The sequence below is a fragment of the Halichoerus grypus genome, chromosome 10 (assembly GCF_964656455.1).
Source record: "Halichoerus grypus chromosome 10, mHalGry1.hap1.1, whole genome shotgun sequence".
NCBI lineage: Eukaryota > Metazoa > Chordata > Mammalia > Carnivora > Phocidae > Halichoerus > Halichoerus grypus.
Genome location: NC_135721.1, coordinates 21599247 through 21613903, shown reverse-complemented (window position 1 = coordinate 21613903; position 14657 = coordinate 21599247). Strand labels below are relative to the sequence as shown.

Below are 14657 nucleotides of genomic sequence, written 5' to 3'. Positions count from 1 at the left end.
CTTGCAATCTTTAGACAGACTATGTCTGAGCCTCTCCCTAGGGGAGCTGTGCTTGAGTCTCTCCTTAGCGGGACTGTGACTGGTTCTCTCAGAAGGACTGAGATGGGTTTTGTCAGACCAACTATGTTGGCCCCTTTCAGAGTGGCTGTGTTGGCTCTGCTCAGAATGACTGTGTCTGCTCCTCCCAGAGTGCCTGTGTCCACTTCTTTCAGAGGGACTACGATGAGTTCTCTCTGAGGAACTGCAACCGCTCCTCTCAGAGGGCCTGTGCTGTCTTCTCTCAAAAGGGCTGTGTCCTCTCCCCTCTAAGGGACTGTGATGAGTTTTCTGAAGGAGACTGCGATGGCTCCTCTCAGAGGGACTGCGACATCTCCTCTCAGAGGGACTGCGACATCTCTTCTCATAGGGACTCTGATAGCTCCTTTTGGAGAGACTGTGATAGCTCCTCTGAGAAGGACTTTGATGGCTCTTCTCAGAGGGACTGCGACATCTCCTCTCAGAGGGACTGCGACATCTCCTCTCAGAGGGACTCTGATGGCTCCTTTCAGAGGGACTGTGATGGCTCTTTAGAGAAGGACTTTGATGGCTCCTCTCAGAGGGACTCTGGTGGCTCTTTAGAGAAGGACTTCGATGGCTCCTCTCAGAGGGACTCTGGTGGCTCTTCAGAGAAGGACTTCGACGGCTCCTCTCAGAGGGACTGCGACATCTCCTCTCAGAGGGACTGCGACATCTCCTCTCAGAAGGACTCTGATGGCTCCTTTCAGAGGGACTGTGATGGCTCTTTAGAGAAGGACTTCGACGGCTCCTCTCAGAGGGACTCTGGTGGCTCTTTAGAGAAGAACTTCGACGGCTCCTCTCAGAGGGACTGCGACATCTCCTCTCAGAGGGACTGTGACATCTCCTCTCAGAAGGACTCTGATGGCTCCTTTCAGAGGGACTGTGATGGCTCTTTAGAGAAGGACTTCGACGGCTCCTCTCAGAGGGACTCTGGTGGCTCTTTAGAGAAGGACTTCGACGGCTCCTCTCAGAGGGACTCTGGTGGCTCTTTAGAGAAGGACTTCGACGGCTCCTCTCAGAGGGACTCTGGTGGCTCTTTAGAGAAGGACTTCGACGGCTCCTCTCAGAGGGACTCTGGTGGCTCTTTAGAGAAGGACTTCGACGGCTCCTCTCAGAGGGACTGCGACATCTCCTCTCAGAGGGACTGCGATGGCTCCTTTCAGAGGAATTACACGGGGTTCTCTCCCTTAAGAAGCTATGGTGGTTTCGCTTCTTGGGCGTGAGTTTCTCTTTAAGGTGACTCTGTGAGGTTCTCTTAAGTGAACCATGTAGATTTCTCCCTCGGGCTTGAACTCTGGTTCCTGTTTTGGAGTTCTTGAACTCCTGGCTAGAGATTTCACTTCTGCAGAAGTTTTTCTTAGCTTTGCTGCTACTGTCATTTTGAACAATACCCATACGCTGTCCGACTGAAGTGGTTTTGAAAATGGCACTTCTTTTAGAAACTATTGGCTTGGGCAGTTGGGTACGTCTGAGTTGGAAAGAGCTATCTCTTTTTGGTTGTTGAGCTGATCTGAATTGCTCTATTTCTTCCCATAATATCTTCTCCTGTTTAGTGGTTATGTCTGTTGGTTTTAGCTTAACAACTGGCATCCTGTCTCTTTTGATATCTCTTGATAAGGAATAATCTCTGGCTTTTTGTTTTAGATGGTGGTTTTTGCTTGAGCGCAAATGGTCTGGCCTTGACCTGTCCTCAGGCTTTGGCCCAGCAAAAGCCATAATTCTGTGTGCTGTCTGGAATGCTTGCTTTAGGCCTTGAAAAAGCAGTTGAATGAATTTGGGTTGGGAGGATTTCTTAGATTGTCTTTTTAAAGAGGCAGTAATCGTGTGAGATGCTCCATTCCTCTTCCTTCTTAACTGGGCTGGTAAGTCCCTAGAAGGACTCCATATTGTGGTTCTACCATTTGTGTAGAACTTTGTGTTTTGTGTTCTGCCTCCCTTAGTGATTCTTTTCATTGGGTATTTTGAACTATGGGTCTTTTTGGTTCTCCTTTTAGCCCATTTTTCATCCTGATTGCTTTCAGAGTCACTCTCTGGTAGAGAGTGAACTTGAGTAAATTCATAGTGCCCCAGCTCTCCAATTTCTGTCTTTTCTAGGTCAGGGCCGCTATACTGCCTTCGCCTGATGTGGACTTGTACAGGAGATTGGGAAGATCCAGACTGGAAATCTATTGTAGAAATAGGACTCTTGGAAGCTCGAGTATAGACTTTAGCTTTCCTCAGTGATGGTGATATAGGACTCCTTGGTGTGATGGGTCTGTCTCTTCTGTGGTACTTTGGGACTTGGGGTCTTTTCCCAGTTCGCAACCTAAAGCCAAGATGCAACCTAATCTCTCCGTGGCCTTCAGGAGTGCTTACAAGGTGGAGCTGTGGATAGATAAGAAGGTAAGGCCCAAAAGTGCCCTGTAATTTATGACAGCAATTAAATCCTGCACATCGGCCACACTGTAGGCAGATAGGGTATTTTAAAACCAAACCTGAAGTTAGAGGTGGAGGTACATTTGGGGGTATCTGACTCCTTAACAGTTTTGCTGCTATTTTTAGCTGCAGATCTTGTAGCAACTGGAACTGTTCTGAGAAGTCAGTCTTGGCCTGGGGAAGATAACTTGGCTTGAGACACTGTTGGGACTCAAAAATCCTCGTCTGTGAATTACTCTGTGAGTTCTCACTCTCTTCCACTGGAACAGAATCTTTCCTAGTGAAAACTATATTGAAGGAAGACTCTAAACTTACTGTGGCAGGAGGCTGGCCCCCTGTACATGAAACAGGCATGCGCTGAATGACTTCCTGGGATATATCACTGAGCTTCGAACTTTTCTTTATTCTCGTTCTAGTCCCAGAGTATTGCTGTATTATGGAGGACATGGAGCTACGTGTCCACATCCTTAAGGCTATTCTTTGCTCATGACCATGGCATGAAGTGTGTCTCTGAATGTAGTTTTTGGACACTGAAGTCTGAGAAATAATACTTCGACTCTTCTCTAGCAGACTCTGGGAAAATTCCATCAGTTCAGCTGGAACCCCAAATAAATTCTGAATAGATTGACAGATATCTTCAGTCGCTCTTCCTGTTAAAGATGTTTGAGAACAAAGCTTCCTTTCCATAGTGGTTCCCAAGACATTCCCCAGCATTAGCATTTTGGAGAGATATTTTCTAGGTAGTCGCTGTCTCCAGGAGTGATTCTCCCAGACATTCTGTTGTCTGCCCAGGACAGACCAGGTAAAGCCTCTTTGAGTTCCTGATCCTGACTGGAAGGTCCTAGATGGTGATCGCCAGCTTTGCAGTGGATGTTGGGATAGGCACTGGAGTGAATTCTCTAGCTTTTCCACCTGCTTCTTATCAGTCCTCTTAGATATGACACCCACTCCTGGGATCTCAAAATGTGGGGTTTCTACAGTGTTAGCTATCTTATCAGAGGGTTGATTGTGAAGGGGCAAGGGAAGGGTTGAAGCTTGTATCACAGTAGGGTCTATAAAGGACTCTTCAGGCTGCAAAATATCTGTCCCAAGGTTTTTTATATCCAAGGCCCTTGATACTTCTGGCATCTCCAAATCACAAAGGCTTCCTAATTCAGATGCTTCGACAGAGCTTGAGATGAGTGAGTTTGAAGAGTTCTGTAGAAATCTAGAGAAATAATTCCCTATTTGTAACTCCTCTCTTGACATAAAATCCTCAGAGTCCCTATTCTGATATACCTGTGCTAGATTCAAATCCTTACATTCCATGGTTTGAGGAAGCCCTATTTTTATCCCTATTACTTTCACAGCCTGAAGCCCTTGTTCATGAGTGAATACTCTAGGTTCCTCAAATGAAAATGCTGGCTGTGAGAGTAATTCTGCAGGTTTTACTTCGGTATTTGGCCTTGGAGTTAATTCTACAGGTTCTACCATTTCTTGAAGATGTGGCCTTGGGAATAAATCCAAACAATCAATAGCTGATCCTAAGGCTACTCCTATTGGTTCTACAATCTGAGGAATTGGTCCTGGCGCTAATTCCTCAGATTTTACAATTTGAAGTGGTGGCCCTGGGATTAACACAGTCTTTACAATTTGAAACCCTGTCAACTTCATTATTTCCAAAATTTGGTGTTTTGGCTGTGTGGTTAATTCCTTTGATTTTACACTTTGCAACCATAGCCCTGAGGTAGACTCAGAAGGTCTCACATGTTGCAGTTTTGGAGTCAACTCAACATAGTCTACCATTTGAGAGGCTGGCCCTGGTGTTAATGCTACAGACTTCACAACCTGAAGTGGTGGCCCAGGAGTCACTTTCACATATTCAATAACTTTTGGGGGGGCTACTGGGGTTATCCCTATTGGTTGAGCAGCTTGAAGCTGCGTCTTTGTAGATCCTGTGACTTGATCTAGTGGCTTTGGAGTAATCCTCATAAATTCTGTAATTTGACTCCGTAGTCCTGGAGCTAACTGTGAATATTTCATACGTTGATTCTGTGACTGTGTTAGCCCCATTGATCTATCCCCTTGCTGCCATGTCTCAGATGTGAGCTCTCCAGATTCGGCATGTCCTGCAACTTGACCTGTTTCCTTTGGGGACAAATCTAAAGATTCCTCTCTTTGAAGCCATTGCTTAGAGGTTGAACCCACAGATTCAGGAACTTGATATCCTAGCCCTGGTGTCACCTCTGGAGATTCTGGGACATGATGTAATGACTTTGTATTCAGTGCTTCCAATTCTTCCCTTTGCAGTCTTTTCTCAGAGATCACCTCCACAAATTCTAGTGCTTGAGGATAGGGCCTTGGAACTCTCTCTGCATATCCAGTGGTTTTACTTATTGGCTTTGGGGTCATTCCAACGAATTCCTTCCCTTTTGGCCCTGCCTTGGAGGTCAACCCCACAGTTTCTGTAGTGTGATGCTTGGGCTCTGGTGTCATCTCTTCAGATCCTACAACTTGCTGCAGTGGCCTTGTATGTGACTCCCCCAAATCCTTAACTTGAGGCCATGACTGAGAGAGCAACTCTAGAGTTTCTGGGATTTTCTTTAGGGTTAACTCCAAGGATTTAGAGTCTTGATTCCTTAGCCCAGGAGTCAGATCAACAGATTCTGGTACTTGAAGATCTAGCCTTAGAGGTACTCCTGAAGATTCCATGGCTTTACTTGTTGGCTTTGGGGTGAACCCCACAGATTTGTCTACGGTTCCTTTGCCTTGATGTGCCAACCTTTCTGTGATGTGATAAATTGGTATTGAAATCAAATTCACAGATTTAGAGATTTGATGCTTTGGTGTTGGGATCATCTCTGCATGTTCTACAAACTGATGCCCTGGCCTAGGGATTATCTCAGAGGAGTCTGTGATTTGATAGCTTCTTTTTGGCGTTAGCTCCTCAGATTTTGTTCTTTGAAACAGTGACCCCGGTGGTAACTCTACAGATTTTATATCTTGTTGCAGAGATACTGAAGACAATTTCACATGTTTTATACTTTGAAACTTTGGTTCTGGAGTAAATTCCAAAGGTTTCTCACCTTGTTGCTGTGATTCTAGAGAGAAATTTGAAAATTTAACACTACTCAACATTGGTCCTGGCATGAACTTCTTAGTTGGCTCTGGTGCCAACACCACTGATTTCATACCTTGCCATCCTGAAATCAACTTTTGGCAATTCATACCTTGCTGTTGGGACCCTGGTGTCAACTCTACAAATTTCACATCTTGAAAACATGGTTCTGGAGCAAAGACCTCAGAATTAACACTTGGTGACCTTAGACGTGATGACAACCCTAAAGAATTAGCACTTTGAGGCTGTGGCAACAGGTTTGACTTCAAAGATTTCACATCTTGAGAACATGGCTCTGATTCAAACACCACGGATTTCTGCCTGAGGCAAGAACTCAAATCCTTAGAATTCACATCTTGAGGCTGTGGCCTTGGGCTCAACTCCAGAGATTTCACATCTTGAAAACACAGCTTTGGTGCAAACACCACAGATCTCAAACTGCGCTGCCTGAGGTGTGAGGGCAACTCCCCAGAATTCATACCTTGAGGATGTGGCCCTGGATTTAACGCCACAGATTTCATTTCTTTTAAACATGGCTCTAGTGCAAACATCTCACATTTCAAGTTCTGCAGCTCAGAGCCTGAAATCAGTTTCACAGAATCTGCATCACAAAGCAATGGCTCTTTGTTCATCTTCACAAACTTTACATCTTCAAGCAGTGGCTCTGGTAAAAATAAGAGAGATTTCATACCATTTAACGGAGAGCCTAAAGTGAACACTGACTGCACAACTTGTTGCTGTGACCCACAGTGATTCTCCAAAAACTGGATTTCTGGAAACTTTGTCCCTGGAATTAACTCAGAAGATTTTACACCTTGCAAATGTGGCCCAGAGTTGAACAGAATAGATTTTGTACCTTGATATTCTGATGTAGGGTTCAATTCAGAGGGTTTCATGCCTTGCATCTGTGGCCCTGGATTAAACTTTATAGAATTTATGCATTGAAGTTCTGACCCTAAATTCAAATCAGAAGAATTCACACCTTGCAGCTGTGGGCCACAGTTGAATTCCCGTGATGTTATATCTTGAAACTTTGTCCCTGGAGTCAATTCACATTTCACATTTTGTAAATGTTGCACAGGGTTGAACATAACAGATTTTATACCTAGAACTTCTGACCCCAGATTCAAATCAAAAGATCCCATACCTTGACATTTAACCCCTGAGGTCAACTCAAAAGACTGTATACCTTGCAAAGGTGGCCCAAGTTCATACCCCATAGAATTTATGCATTGTAATTTGGGCTCTGGATTCAACTCAGAAGAATTTACACACTTCATCTGTGGCTCAGGGTTGCATTCCATAGGTGCTACACCAAGAAACTTTGACCCTGGAATCAATTCAGATTTCAAACCTTGCAAATGTGGTTCAGGGTTGAACACCATAGATGTCTCCTTTGGAATTTCTGTCCCTGAACTCAACTCAGAAGACTTCGTACCTTGAAGTTTTGATACTGAAGTTAATTCAGAAGGGTTTATACCTTGCAAGGGTGGCTCAGAGTTGCATCCAAATTTTGGTTTTGAAATAAACGCAGAAGAATTCATACCTTGTACAGGTGGCCCAAGGCAGAACACCTGGGATTTTATACCCTGAAGCTCCGACCCAGGATTCAACTCAGATTTTATACCTTTCAATTGTGGCCCAGTGCTGAATGCCCTAACATTTACACACTGAAGCTGTGGCCCTGGATTCAATTCAGAGGATTTCCCACCTTGTAATTTAGGCTGATGCTTGAATTCCAGAAATCGCTCATATGGAAGCTTCATGTCTATGCACAACTCAGATTTTATCTCTTGTAACTGTGGCCCAGGATTGAACTCTAAAGATGGCATACCTTGAAGCCTTGATCCCTGGCATAACTCAGAAGGTTTCACATCTTGTAACTGTTGCTCAGGATTGAATTCTCTAGATTTCACATCTTGAAGCTTTGTCTCTTTGCATAATTCTGAAGATTTTATATGTTGCAAATGTGGTCCAGGATTGTAGACCACAAATTTCACACTTTGAAGCTCTGGCCATGGTTTCAACTCAAAAGATTTCTCTTCTTGCCACTGCTTCCCAGCTTTGAACTCAGAAGATATCACACTGCAAATCTTTGATTCCAAGGCTAACTCAGAGGGTTTTGAAACCTGGAATTCTAGGTCATGGTTGACCTCTGTGGTTTTCATTATTTGAAGCTTTATGGACTCAGGAGATTTTGCACCTTGCAACTTTGCCCCAGGGTTGAGTTTCATAGATTCCATACCTTGAAGATGTGCCCCTGGTGTCAACATAGGCAATTTCCTATTTTGTAACTGTGGGTCTGACTCAAACCCCAAAGATTTCACATCTTGGGCCTTTGCACCTAGAGTCAATTCAAGAGATTTCATATCTTGCCACATGGGTCTGGTAAGGAACTCCACAGATTCTCCACTTTGAAGCTTTGTTTTTGGTGTTAACTCAGAAGATGTTACACCTTGTAACCGCGGAATAGGTTTTAACTCAATAGATTGCAAATCTTGAAGCCTATACTCTAGCATCAAATCAGATTTCTCACCTTGTCTCTGTGGTCCAGGGTTGAACTCCACAGATTTCACACCTTGAAGCTCCCTCTTCTGAGTTAAATCAGATTTCCCACCTTGTAGCTTTGGACCACGGTTGAACTCAGAGGATTTCACTTCTTGAAGCTTTGGCCCTGGGATCACTTCAGAAGATTTCATACCTTGAAAGTGTGATCTAGAACTGAACCCTGCAGATTTTTTATCTTGAAGCTTTATACCCATGATCAACTCAGAACATTTCACATCTTGTAACTGTGGGCCTGATTTCACACCCGAAAACTTCCTCCCCGGGGTCAAATCAGAAGATTTCTCACCTTGTAACTTTGGACTAGATTTCAATTCCACAGATTTCACAACTTGACGCTTTTCCCTTGCGATGACATGAGAAGATTTCACATCCTGCAAGTGTGGTCCAGACTTGAAATTCATAGATTTTACATCTTCAAGTTTTATACCCATGATCAACCTAGAAGATTTCATATCTTGCAACTGTGGGCCTGACTTGAAATCCATGGATTTCACTTTTTGAAGTTTTGTCCCTAGTATCAATTCAGAAGATTTCACACCTCTCAGCTGTGGCCCAGGTTTGAACTTCACAGATTCCACATCTTGAAACTTTGTTTCTGAGATTAATTTAGAACATTTCACTCCTTGAAATTGTGGCTCAGGGTTGAACACCAATTTCACATTTTGAAGCTTTGATCCCAGGCTCAGGTCAGAAGATTTCACAACTTGCACCTGGGGACTGGGGCAGCTTTCTTTATGTTTTACATTTTGAAGCTTTGTCTTTGAGGTCCTTTTAGAAGAATTCACACCTTGTAACAATGACCCAAGGTTGAAATCTGTACATTTGGTACCTTGAATCTTTGTCCCTGCAGTCAGTTTAGAAACTGTTATACCTTCCGACTGTGAACTTGGATTTAACTCAGTAAATGTCATATCTTGGGACTTTATCTCAGGTGACAACTTAGAAGATTTTAGATCTTGCCACTGTGACCCAGAGTTGAAATTCTCAGATTTCATACCTTGAAGCTTTGTCTGAAGAGTCAACTCAGATGACTTCATGCTTTTCAAGTGTAGTGGGGAGTTCAACTCTATATTTGTACTGCTTTGTAATTGTGACCCTTGGCTTAATACCCCAGATTTCATGCCAGGAAGCTGTGGCTCATCTGTAAGCACTAGAGACTTCACAACTTGAAGCTGTGCTCCTGGGGATGACTGTAAGAGTTTCACTTCTGGATGCTTTGGTTCTGCAGTCAATTTAGGAGATTTCCTATCATGCATGCAAAGTCTAGATTTCAATGGCATAGATTTCATATCACAGAGCTTTGACCCTGAAGTCAGGTCACATGATTTCACACTTCTAACCTGTAGACAAGGTTTCAAATCACAGTCTTGAGGCTGATGTTCCTGGAGTGATGCCAAAGATCCTGTATCTTGGAGCTTTGGCCTTGGAGTCAACACAGATGACTTTCTATCTCTTAACTGTATCAAAGATTTCAACCCTACAGACTTGACACCTTGAGATTGTAACCCTATAGACTTCACACCTTGGAAATCAGGTCCTGGTATCCACTGAATACGTCTCATACTTTCCAGCTGTGGCTCTTTTTTTAACTCAATAGTTTTTACATCTTGAAGCTGTGGCTCTGAGGTTGATGCCAAAACCTTCCCTTTTTGCAGCTGTGGTCCTGGGAGCACGTCGGGAGTTCTCACGTTCTGCAGCTGTGGCCCAAGGTTGAACTCTGTATATGTTGTACCTTGAGTTTTTGGCCCTAGAGTCAATTCAGATGACTTCATATCTCTTAACTGTATCGAAGATTTCAACCCTACAGATTTAACACCTTGAGACTGTGACCCAAGATTTAACTCTACAGATTTCACAGCTTGGAACTTAGGTCCTGGTATCCACTGAATACATCTCATACTTTCAAGCAGTGGCTCTTGTTTTAACTCAGCGGTTTTTACATAAAGTTGTGGTTCTGAAGCTGACTCTGAGGGTTTTATTTGGTGCAATGGTGGCCCTGGGGTCAACTTAGGAGACTTTATGCTTTGCAACTGTGGTTCAACTGGTTCAAGTTTGAATTCTTTAGGTTTTAAACCTTGAATATTTGATTCTGAAGTCAATTCAAATGATTTCATACTTTCAAACTGTAACTCAAAATTGAGGTCTACTAATTTTTTACCTTTAAGTTTTAGCTCTGGAATTAACTCCAAAGACATTCCATCATCTGACTTAGCCCCTCTCTTCAATTGCTCTGAATTCACACATTGCTGCTTTGGTGAGATTACAGATATCGTGCCATCCTGTTCTGGTCCAGAAGTTAAATTTGCAAGTGCCATCCCTTGAAACTGTTGCCTTGGGGCTAAATCCACAGCTTTTACTCCTTGAAACTTTGGTCTTCTGGTCACTTTCACAGATTTTACTTCCTGGTTCTTTAGCCTTGGGGTCAACTTCACAGATTTTACACATTGCAGCTCTGAATCTGGAGTTTCCTCTACAGATTTTAAATTTTGATGCTTTAAACATGGGGTACTGTCGACAAATTTCGTATCTTGCATTTGTGGCTCTAAAGTCAGTTCCTCAGGTTTCACACCTTGCAGTTCAGACCCTTGGAGCAATGGCCCTGGTGCAAAAGGCACAGATTTCTCACCTTGCATCTTTGGCCCAAATTTCAATTCCACAGTTTCCACAGCTTTGGATTCTTGAATTCTTGCATGCAGAATCAAATCAGATTTTGCACCTTGAAGCTTGGTATCTTCAGTGTTTTTCACAGATTTGACATGTTCTATCCATGGTCCTGCAGTTATCTCCACAGATTTCTCACCCTCCAGCTGTGGACTGGGGGTTAGCAACATAGATTTCATACCTTTTAGACACTGTCCTGTAGTTAAGGCCACAGATTTCACATCTTTCAGCTCAGAGATCAACAACTCAGATTTTAAACCTTGAAGTTTTGAGCCTGGGGTCAGCTCCATTGGTTTCACACCTCCCACCTGTGGCCCTTGGATCAATTCAGAAGATTTTATACCTTGAAACTGTGGTCTTCTAGTCAACTCAGAATAGTTTACACTTGGCAACTGTGAATCAGGAGTCAACTCCATAGATTTTGCATCTGGTTTCTGTGGCTGGGAGACAATTTTATAAGAAATGTTACCTTCCAGGTTTGACATTTGATCCATCACTAAATTTTTTACACCTTGAAACAGTGTCTCTGGTAACATCTCAGGCCTGACCACTTGCTTTTGAGGTCCTGGGGACAACCCCATAGATCTTACTCCTTGCATCTTTGGCTTTGGGGTCAACTCAAAAAATTTCACATATTGGAGTTGTGGCCCTGAGTTTAAGTCTGAAGATTTCACACCTTGAGGTTGAGTTCCTGATGTCAGATCACAAAATTTGACATCTTGTAGCCATGGCCCTGGGTTAAGCCCCACCTGTTTTATATCTTGAAGCCCTGGAGACATCTTTGCTAATTTAGATTCTTGAAGCCCTAACTCTGGAGTCATCTCCATAGAATTCACACCTTGAAACACTGATCCTGGGGTCTGCTCCCCAAATTTGACACCTTGAAGCTTTGGCCCTGAAGTCAGTTCAGAAAATTTGACATCTTGCTGTCTTGGCCCTAGGTTCAGTTCCTGAGACTTCACACCTTGAAACTGTAGTTCTGAGGTCAATTTCATAGATTCCATGCTGTGAAACTGTGATCCTTCAATAGACAGAAGAGATTTCATATTTTCACTCAAGAGCCCTTGGCTTGATTGCAAAGATGATTCTGTTACAAATCCTAAGGACTGTATATCTTGAAGCTGTGTTCCCGGTATACATTGCACATGTTTGAAACCTTGATGCTTTGGTGCTGAGGTCAAATCAGAAAACCTGACATCTTGCAAGCATAGTCCTGAGTTTTGTTCCACAAATTTCATACCTTGAGTTTGTGGTTCTGGAGACAATCGTACAGACATAACACTTTGATGCTTCGGCCCTGGGATAAAATCTGACAATTTGATTTCTTGCATTGGGGAACCTGGGGTCAGTTCATCAGATTTCACACTATGATGTGGGGACCCTGAGATTAAATCTACAGGTTTTTCTCCTTGAAGAAGTGGCCCTGGAGATGACTCTGAAAATCTGACACTTTGCAAATGTGGCCCTGGGGTCAATTTCACACCTTGAAGCTGTGCCCCCTTAGTCAATTCCTCTGATATTATACTTTGTAGTACTGGTTCTTGTACCAGCTTCTCAGATTCTACCATTCCAGTAGTAGCTGGTTGTTGGATTAAATTAACATATTCCACATCTTGTAATTGTGGCTCTGGATCCAGCTGCATAGACTTTACTCCCTGGAACTGTGGCTCTGGGGTCAACTCCAGAACATGTAATTTTGGTCCTGTGAGAAATTGTTTAGATCCTACCACTAATGGGGATGACTCAGGGGTTAACGTCACAGATTTCAAATTTTGCATTAGTGGCTCTGATTTCTCATATTGCATTCCTGGTCCTAAAGTCAATTCTGGAGATCCTTTTACTGAATATGGTGGTACTGGCATTGGCTCCTGGATATTTTCAACTTGAAACGATGCCAACCCAAAAGGTTCTGTGTTTTCATATTCTGACCTTAGGGGTATCTCTGAAGGCTCAAAAACTTGAAGGTGTGGCTTTAGAGTCATTTCTGTAGATTCTATAACTTGACCTGTTGGTTTTTGTGTCAATGCCACTTGGAGCAAAGCCTCAGAAACCGGCCTCGCAGTTTCTGTGCCTTGATAGCCTGGGCCTGGAGTCATCTCTGAAAATTTTTGAAAACATGGCCTAGGCATTATCCCAGTCGTTTCCACGACTTGCTGTGGGATTAATTTCACAGATTCCTCCTCTTGTGGCCAGGTCTCAGAAGCTAACTCTGCAGATGGTGTGTCTTGATGCCTTGGTCTAGAAGTTGGACCCACAGATTTCATTGCTTGTAAATGTGGTTCCATGGTTAGCTTCCTTGACTCAACATGTAAGTGTGTTTCAGGAATTAACCTCCTAGATTCTTCCAGTGGTACAGTTAAATCCATAAATGTATTGCCATGCATTAATGGGCCTAGAGTCAACACCTCAGGTTTTGTACTTTGGGGCTGCGGTTCTGAGGTCAATGGCACAGATTTCACACCTTGAAATTGTGGTTCTGAGTTCAACTCCTTATAGTTCATAAATTCTGAATATGGCCCTAGATTCAGATGAACAAACTTCATACCTTGGGACTCTGGGTTCAACACTTCTGGGTTCATTCCTTGCATCTCTGATCCTGGTACCAACTCTGGAGATTCTTGTATTATGTGTTGAGACCCTCGAGTCTCCAAGGCTTTTACACCTTGGAGCATTGTCTCAAGAGCACCTTGGAATGGCACTGAGTTCACCTGCATAGATTCTGAAGTCTGACTCAATGGCCCTGGAGTACTTCTTAAAGATGATTTTTTCAACTCCATAGATTCTTTCCTATGGTGACAAGTGTCAGAGGTCAACTCTGCTTCTGCTCCTTGATATCCTGGCTCTGTGATCATTTCTGAAGATTCTAAAGCTTGATGCCATGGGGTCAATCCTTCAGGTTCTGTGGCTTGATCATTTGGCATGAGGTTCAGCTCTACAGATTTTACTGCTTGAATGTGTGCTGCTGAGATCGGCTCCTCATATTTCATACCTTCTACCTGTGTTTTGGGAATCAACTTTCTACATTCTACCATTTGAGGAATTTTCACATCTTTAAGCAATAGTACTGGGGCTGTCTCCTTAGATCTTTCATCTTGTAACCATGGCTTTGGGGCCAACTGCACAGATTTCATATCTTCCTGTAGTGGTCTTAGGGTCAACTCCACAGCTTTCATATCTGGAAACTCTGATGGTAGGGCCAAATGAACATATTCCAGACCTTGCAACTGTGAACTGGAGTTCAAATCTATCGATTTCCTTTTTTGCAACTGTGGTGCTGGGGCTAACTCAGCAGATTCTCCACTTTGTTGTTGTGTTTCTAGGGTTAAATGGATAGATTTCACACCTTGAAGCTGAGACCCTGGGGCTAACTGCACAGAATTCTCACTTTCCAGCTGTGGAATAGGGGCCAACTCATTAGATTTTACAATCTGCAATTGAAGTTCTGGGACCAATTCTATAGGGTTCACAGTTGGGATCAGCTGTCCATATTTTACCATTTGTGGGACTGGACCTGGGGTTATGTCTATAGATTTTATATTTTGCAATCCTGGGGATAACTTCATAGAATCCACAGCCTTAAGTTGTGGCATTGGCTTCACCCCCAAATATTCTACACCTGGAAGCAGTGATGGAGTGGTCATTACTGCAGATTCTGTGACTTGATGCAGTGGCTTTTGGCTCATTCCCTTAGATGCTGTGCTTTGACCCAGTGACCTTGGGACTGTCCCTAAAGGTTCCACTATTTGATGTTGTGACTGTGTCGACTCAGTCAGATTTCTGATTACAGGGTCAGAGGCCAACTCCATAGTTTCTATAATTTGACGGCTTTGCCTTGGACTCATCTCTGAAGATTCTAAGA

The 14657-nt window shown here is 43.3% G+C and overlaps 1 protein-coding gene across 1 annotated transcript in view; it reads right to left on the bottom strand.

Annotated features, from left to right (window-relative positions):
* Positions 1–14657, bottom strand: part of SPATA31H1 (SPATA31 subfamily H member 1) — a 32080-nt gene that overhangs the window by 269 nt on the left and 17154 nt on the right. The window contains 4 exon segments of the mRNA XM_078057421.1: positions 1–5864; positions 5976–6050; positions 6552–8717; positions 8967–14044. Of these exon segments, the coding sequence (XP_077913547.1) occupies positions 1–5864; positions 5976–6050; positions 6552–8717; positions 8967–14044 (13183 nt within the window).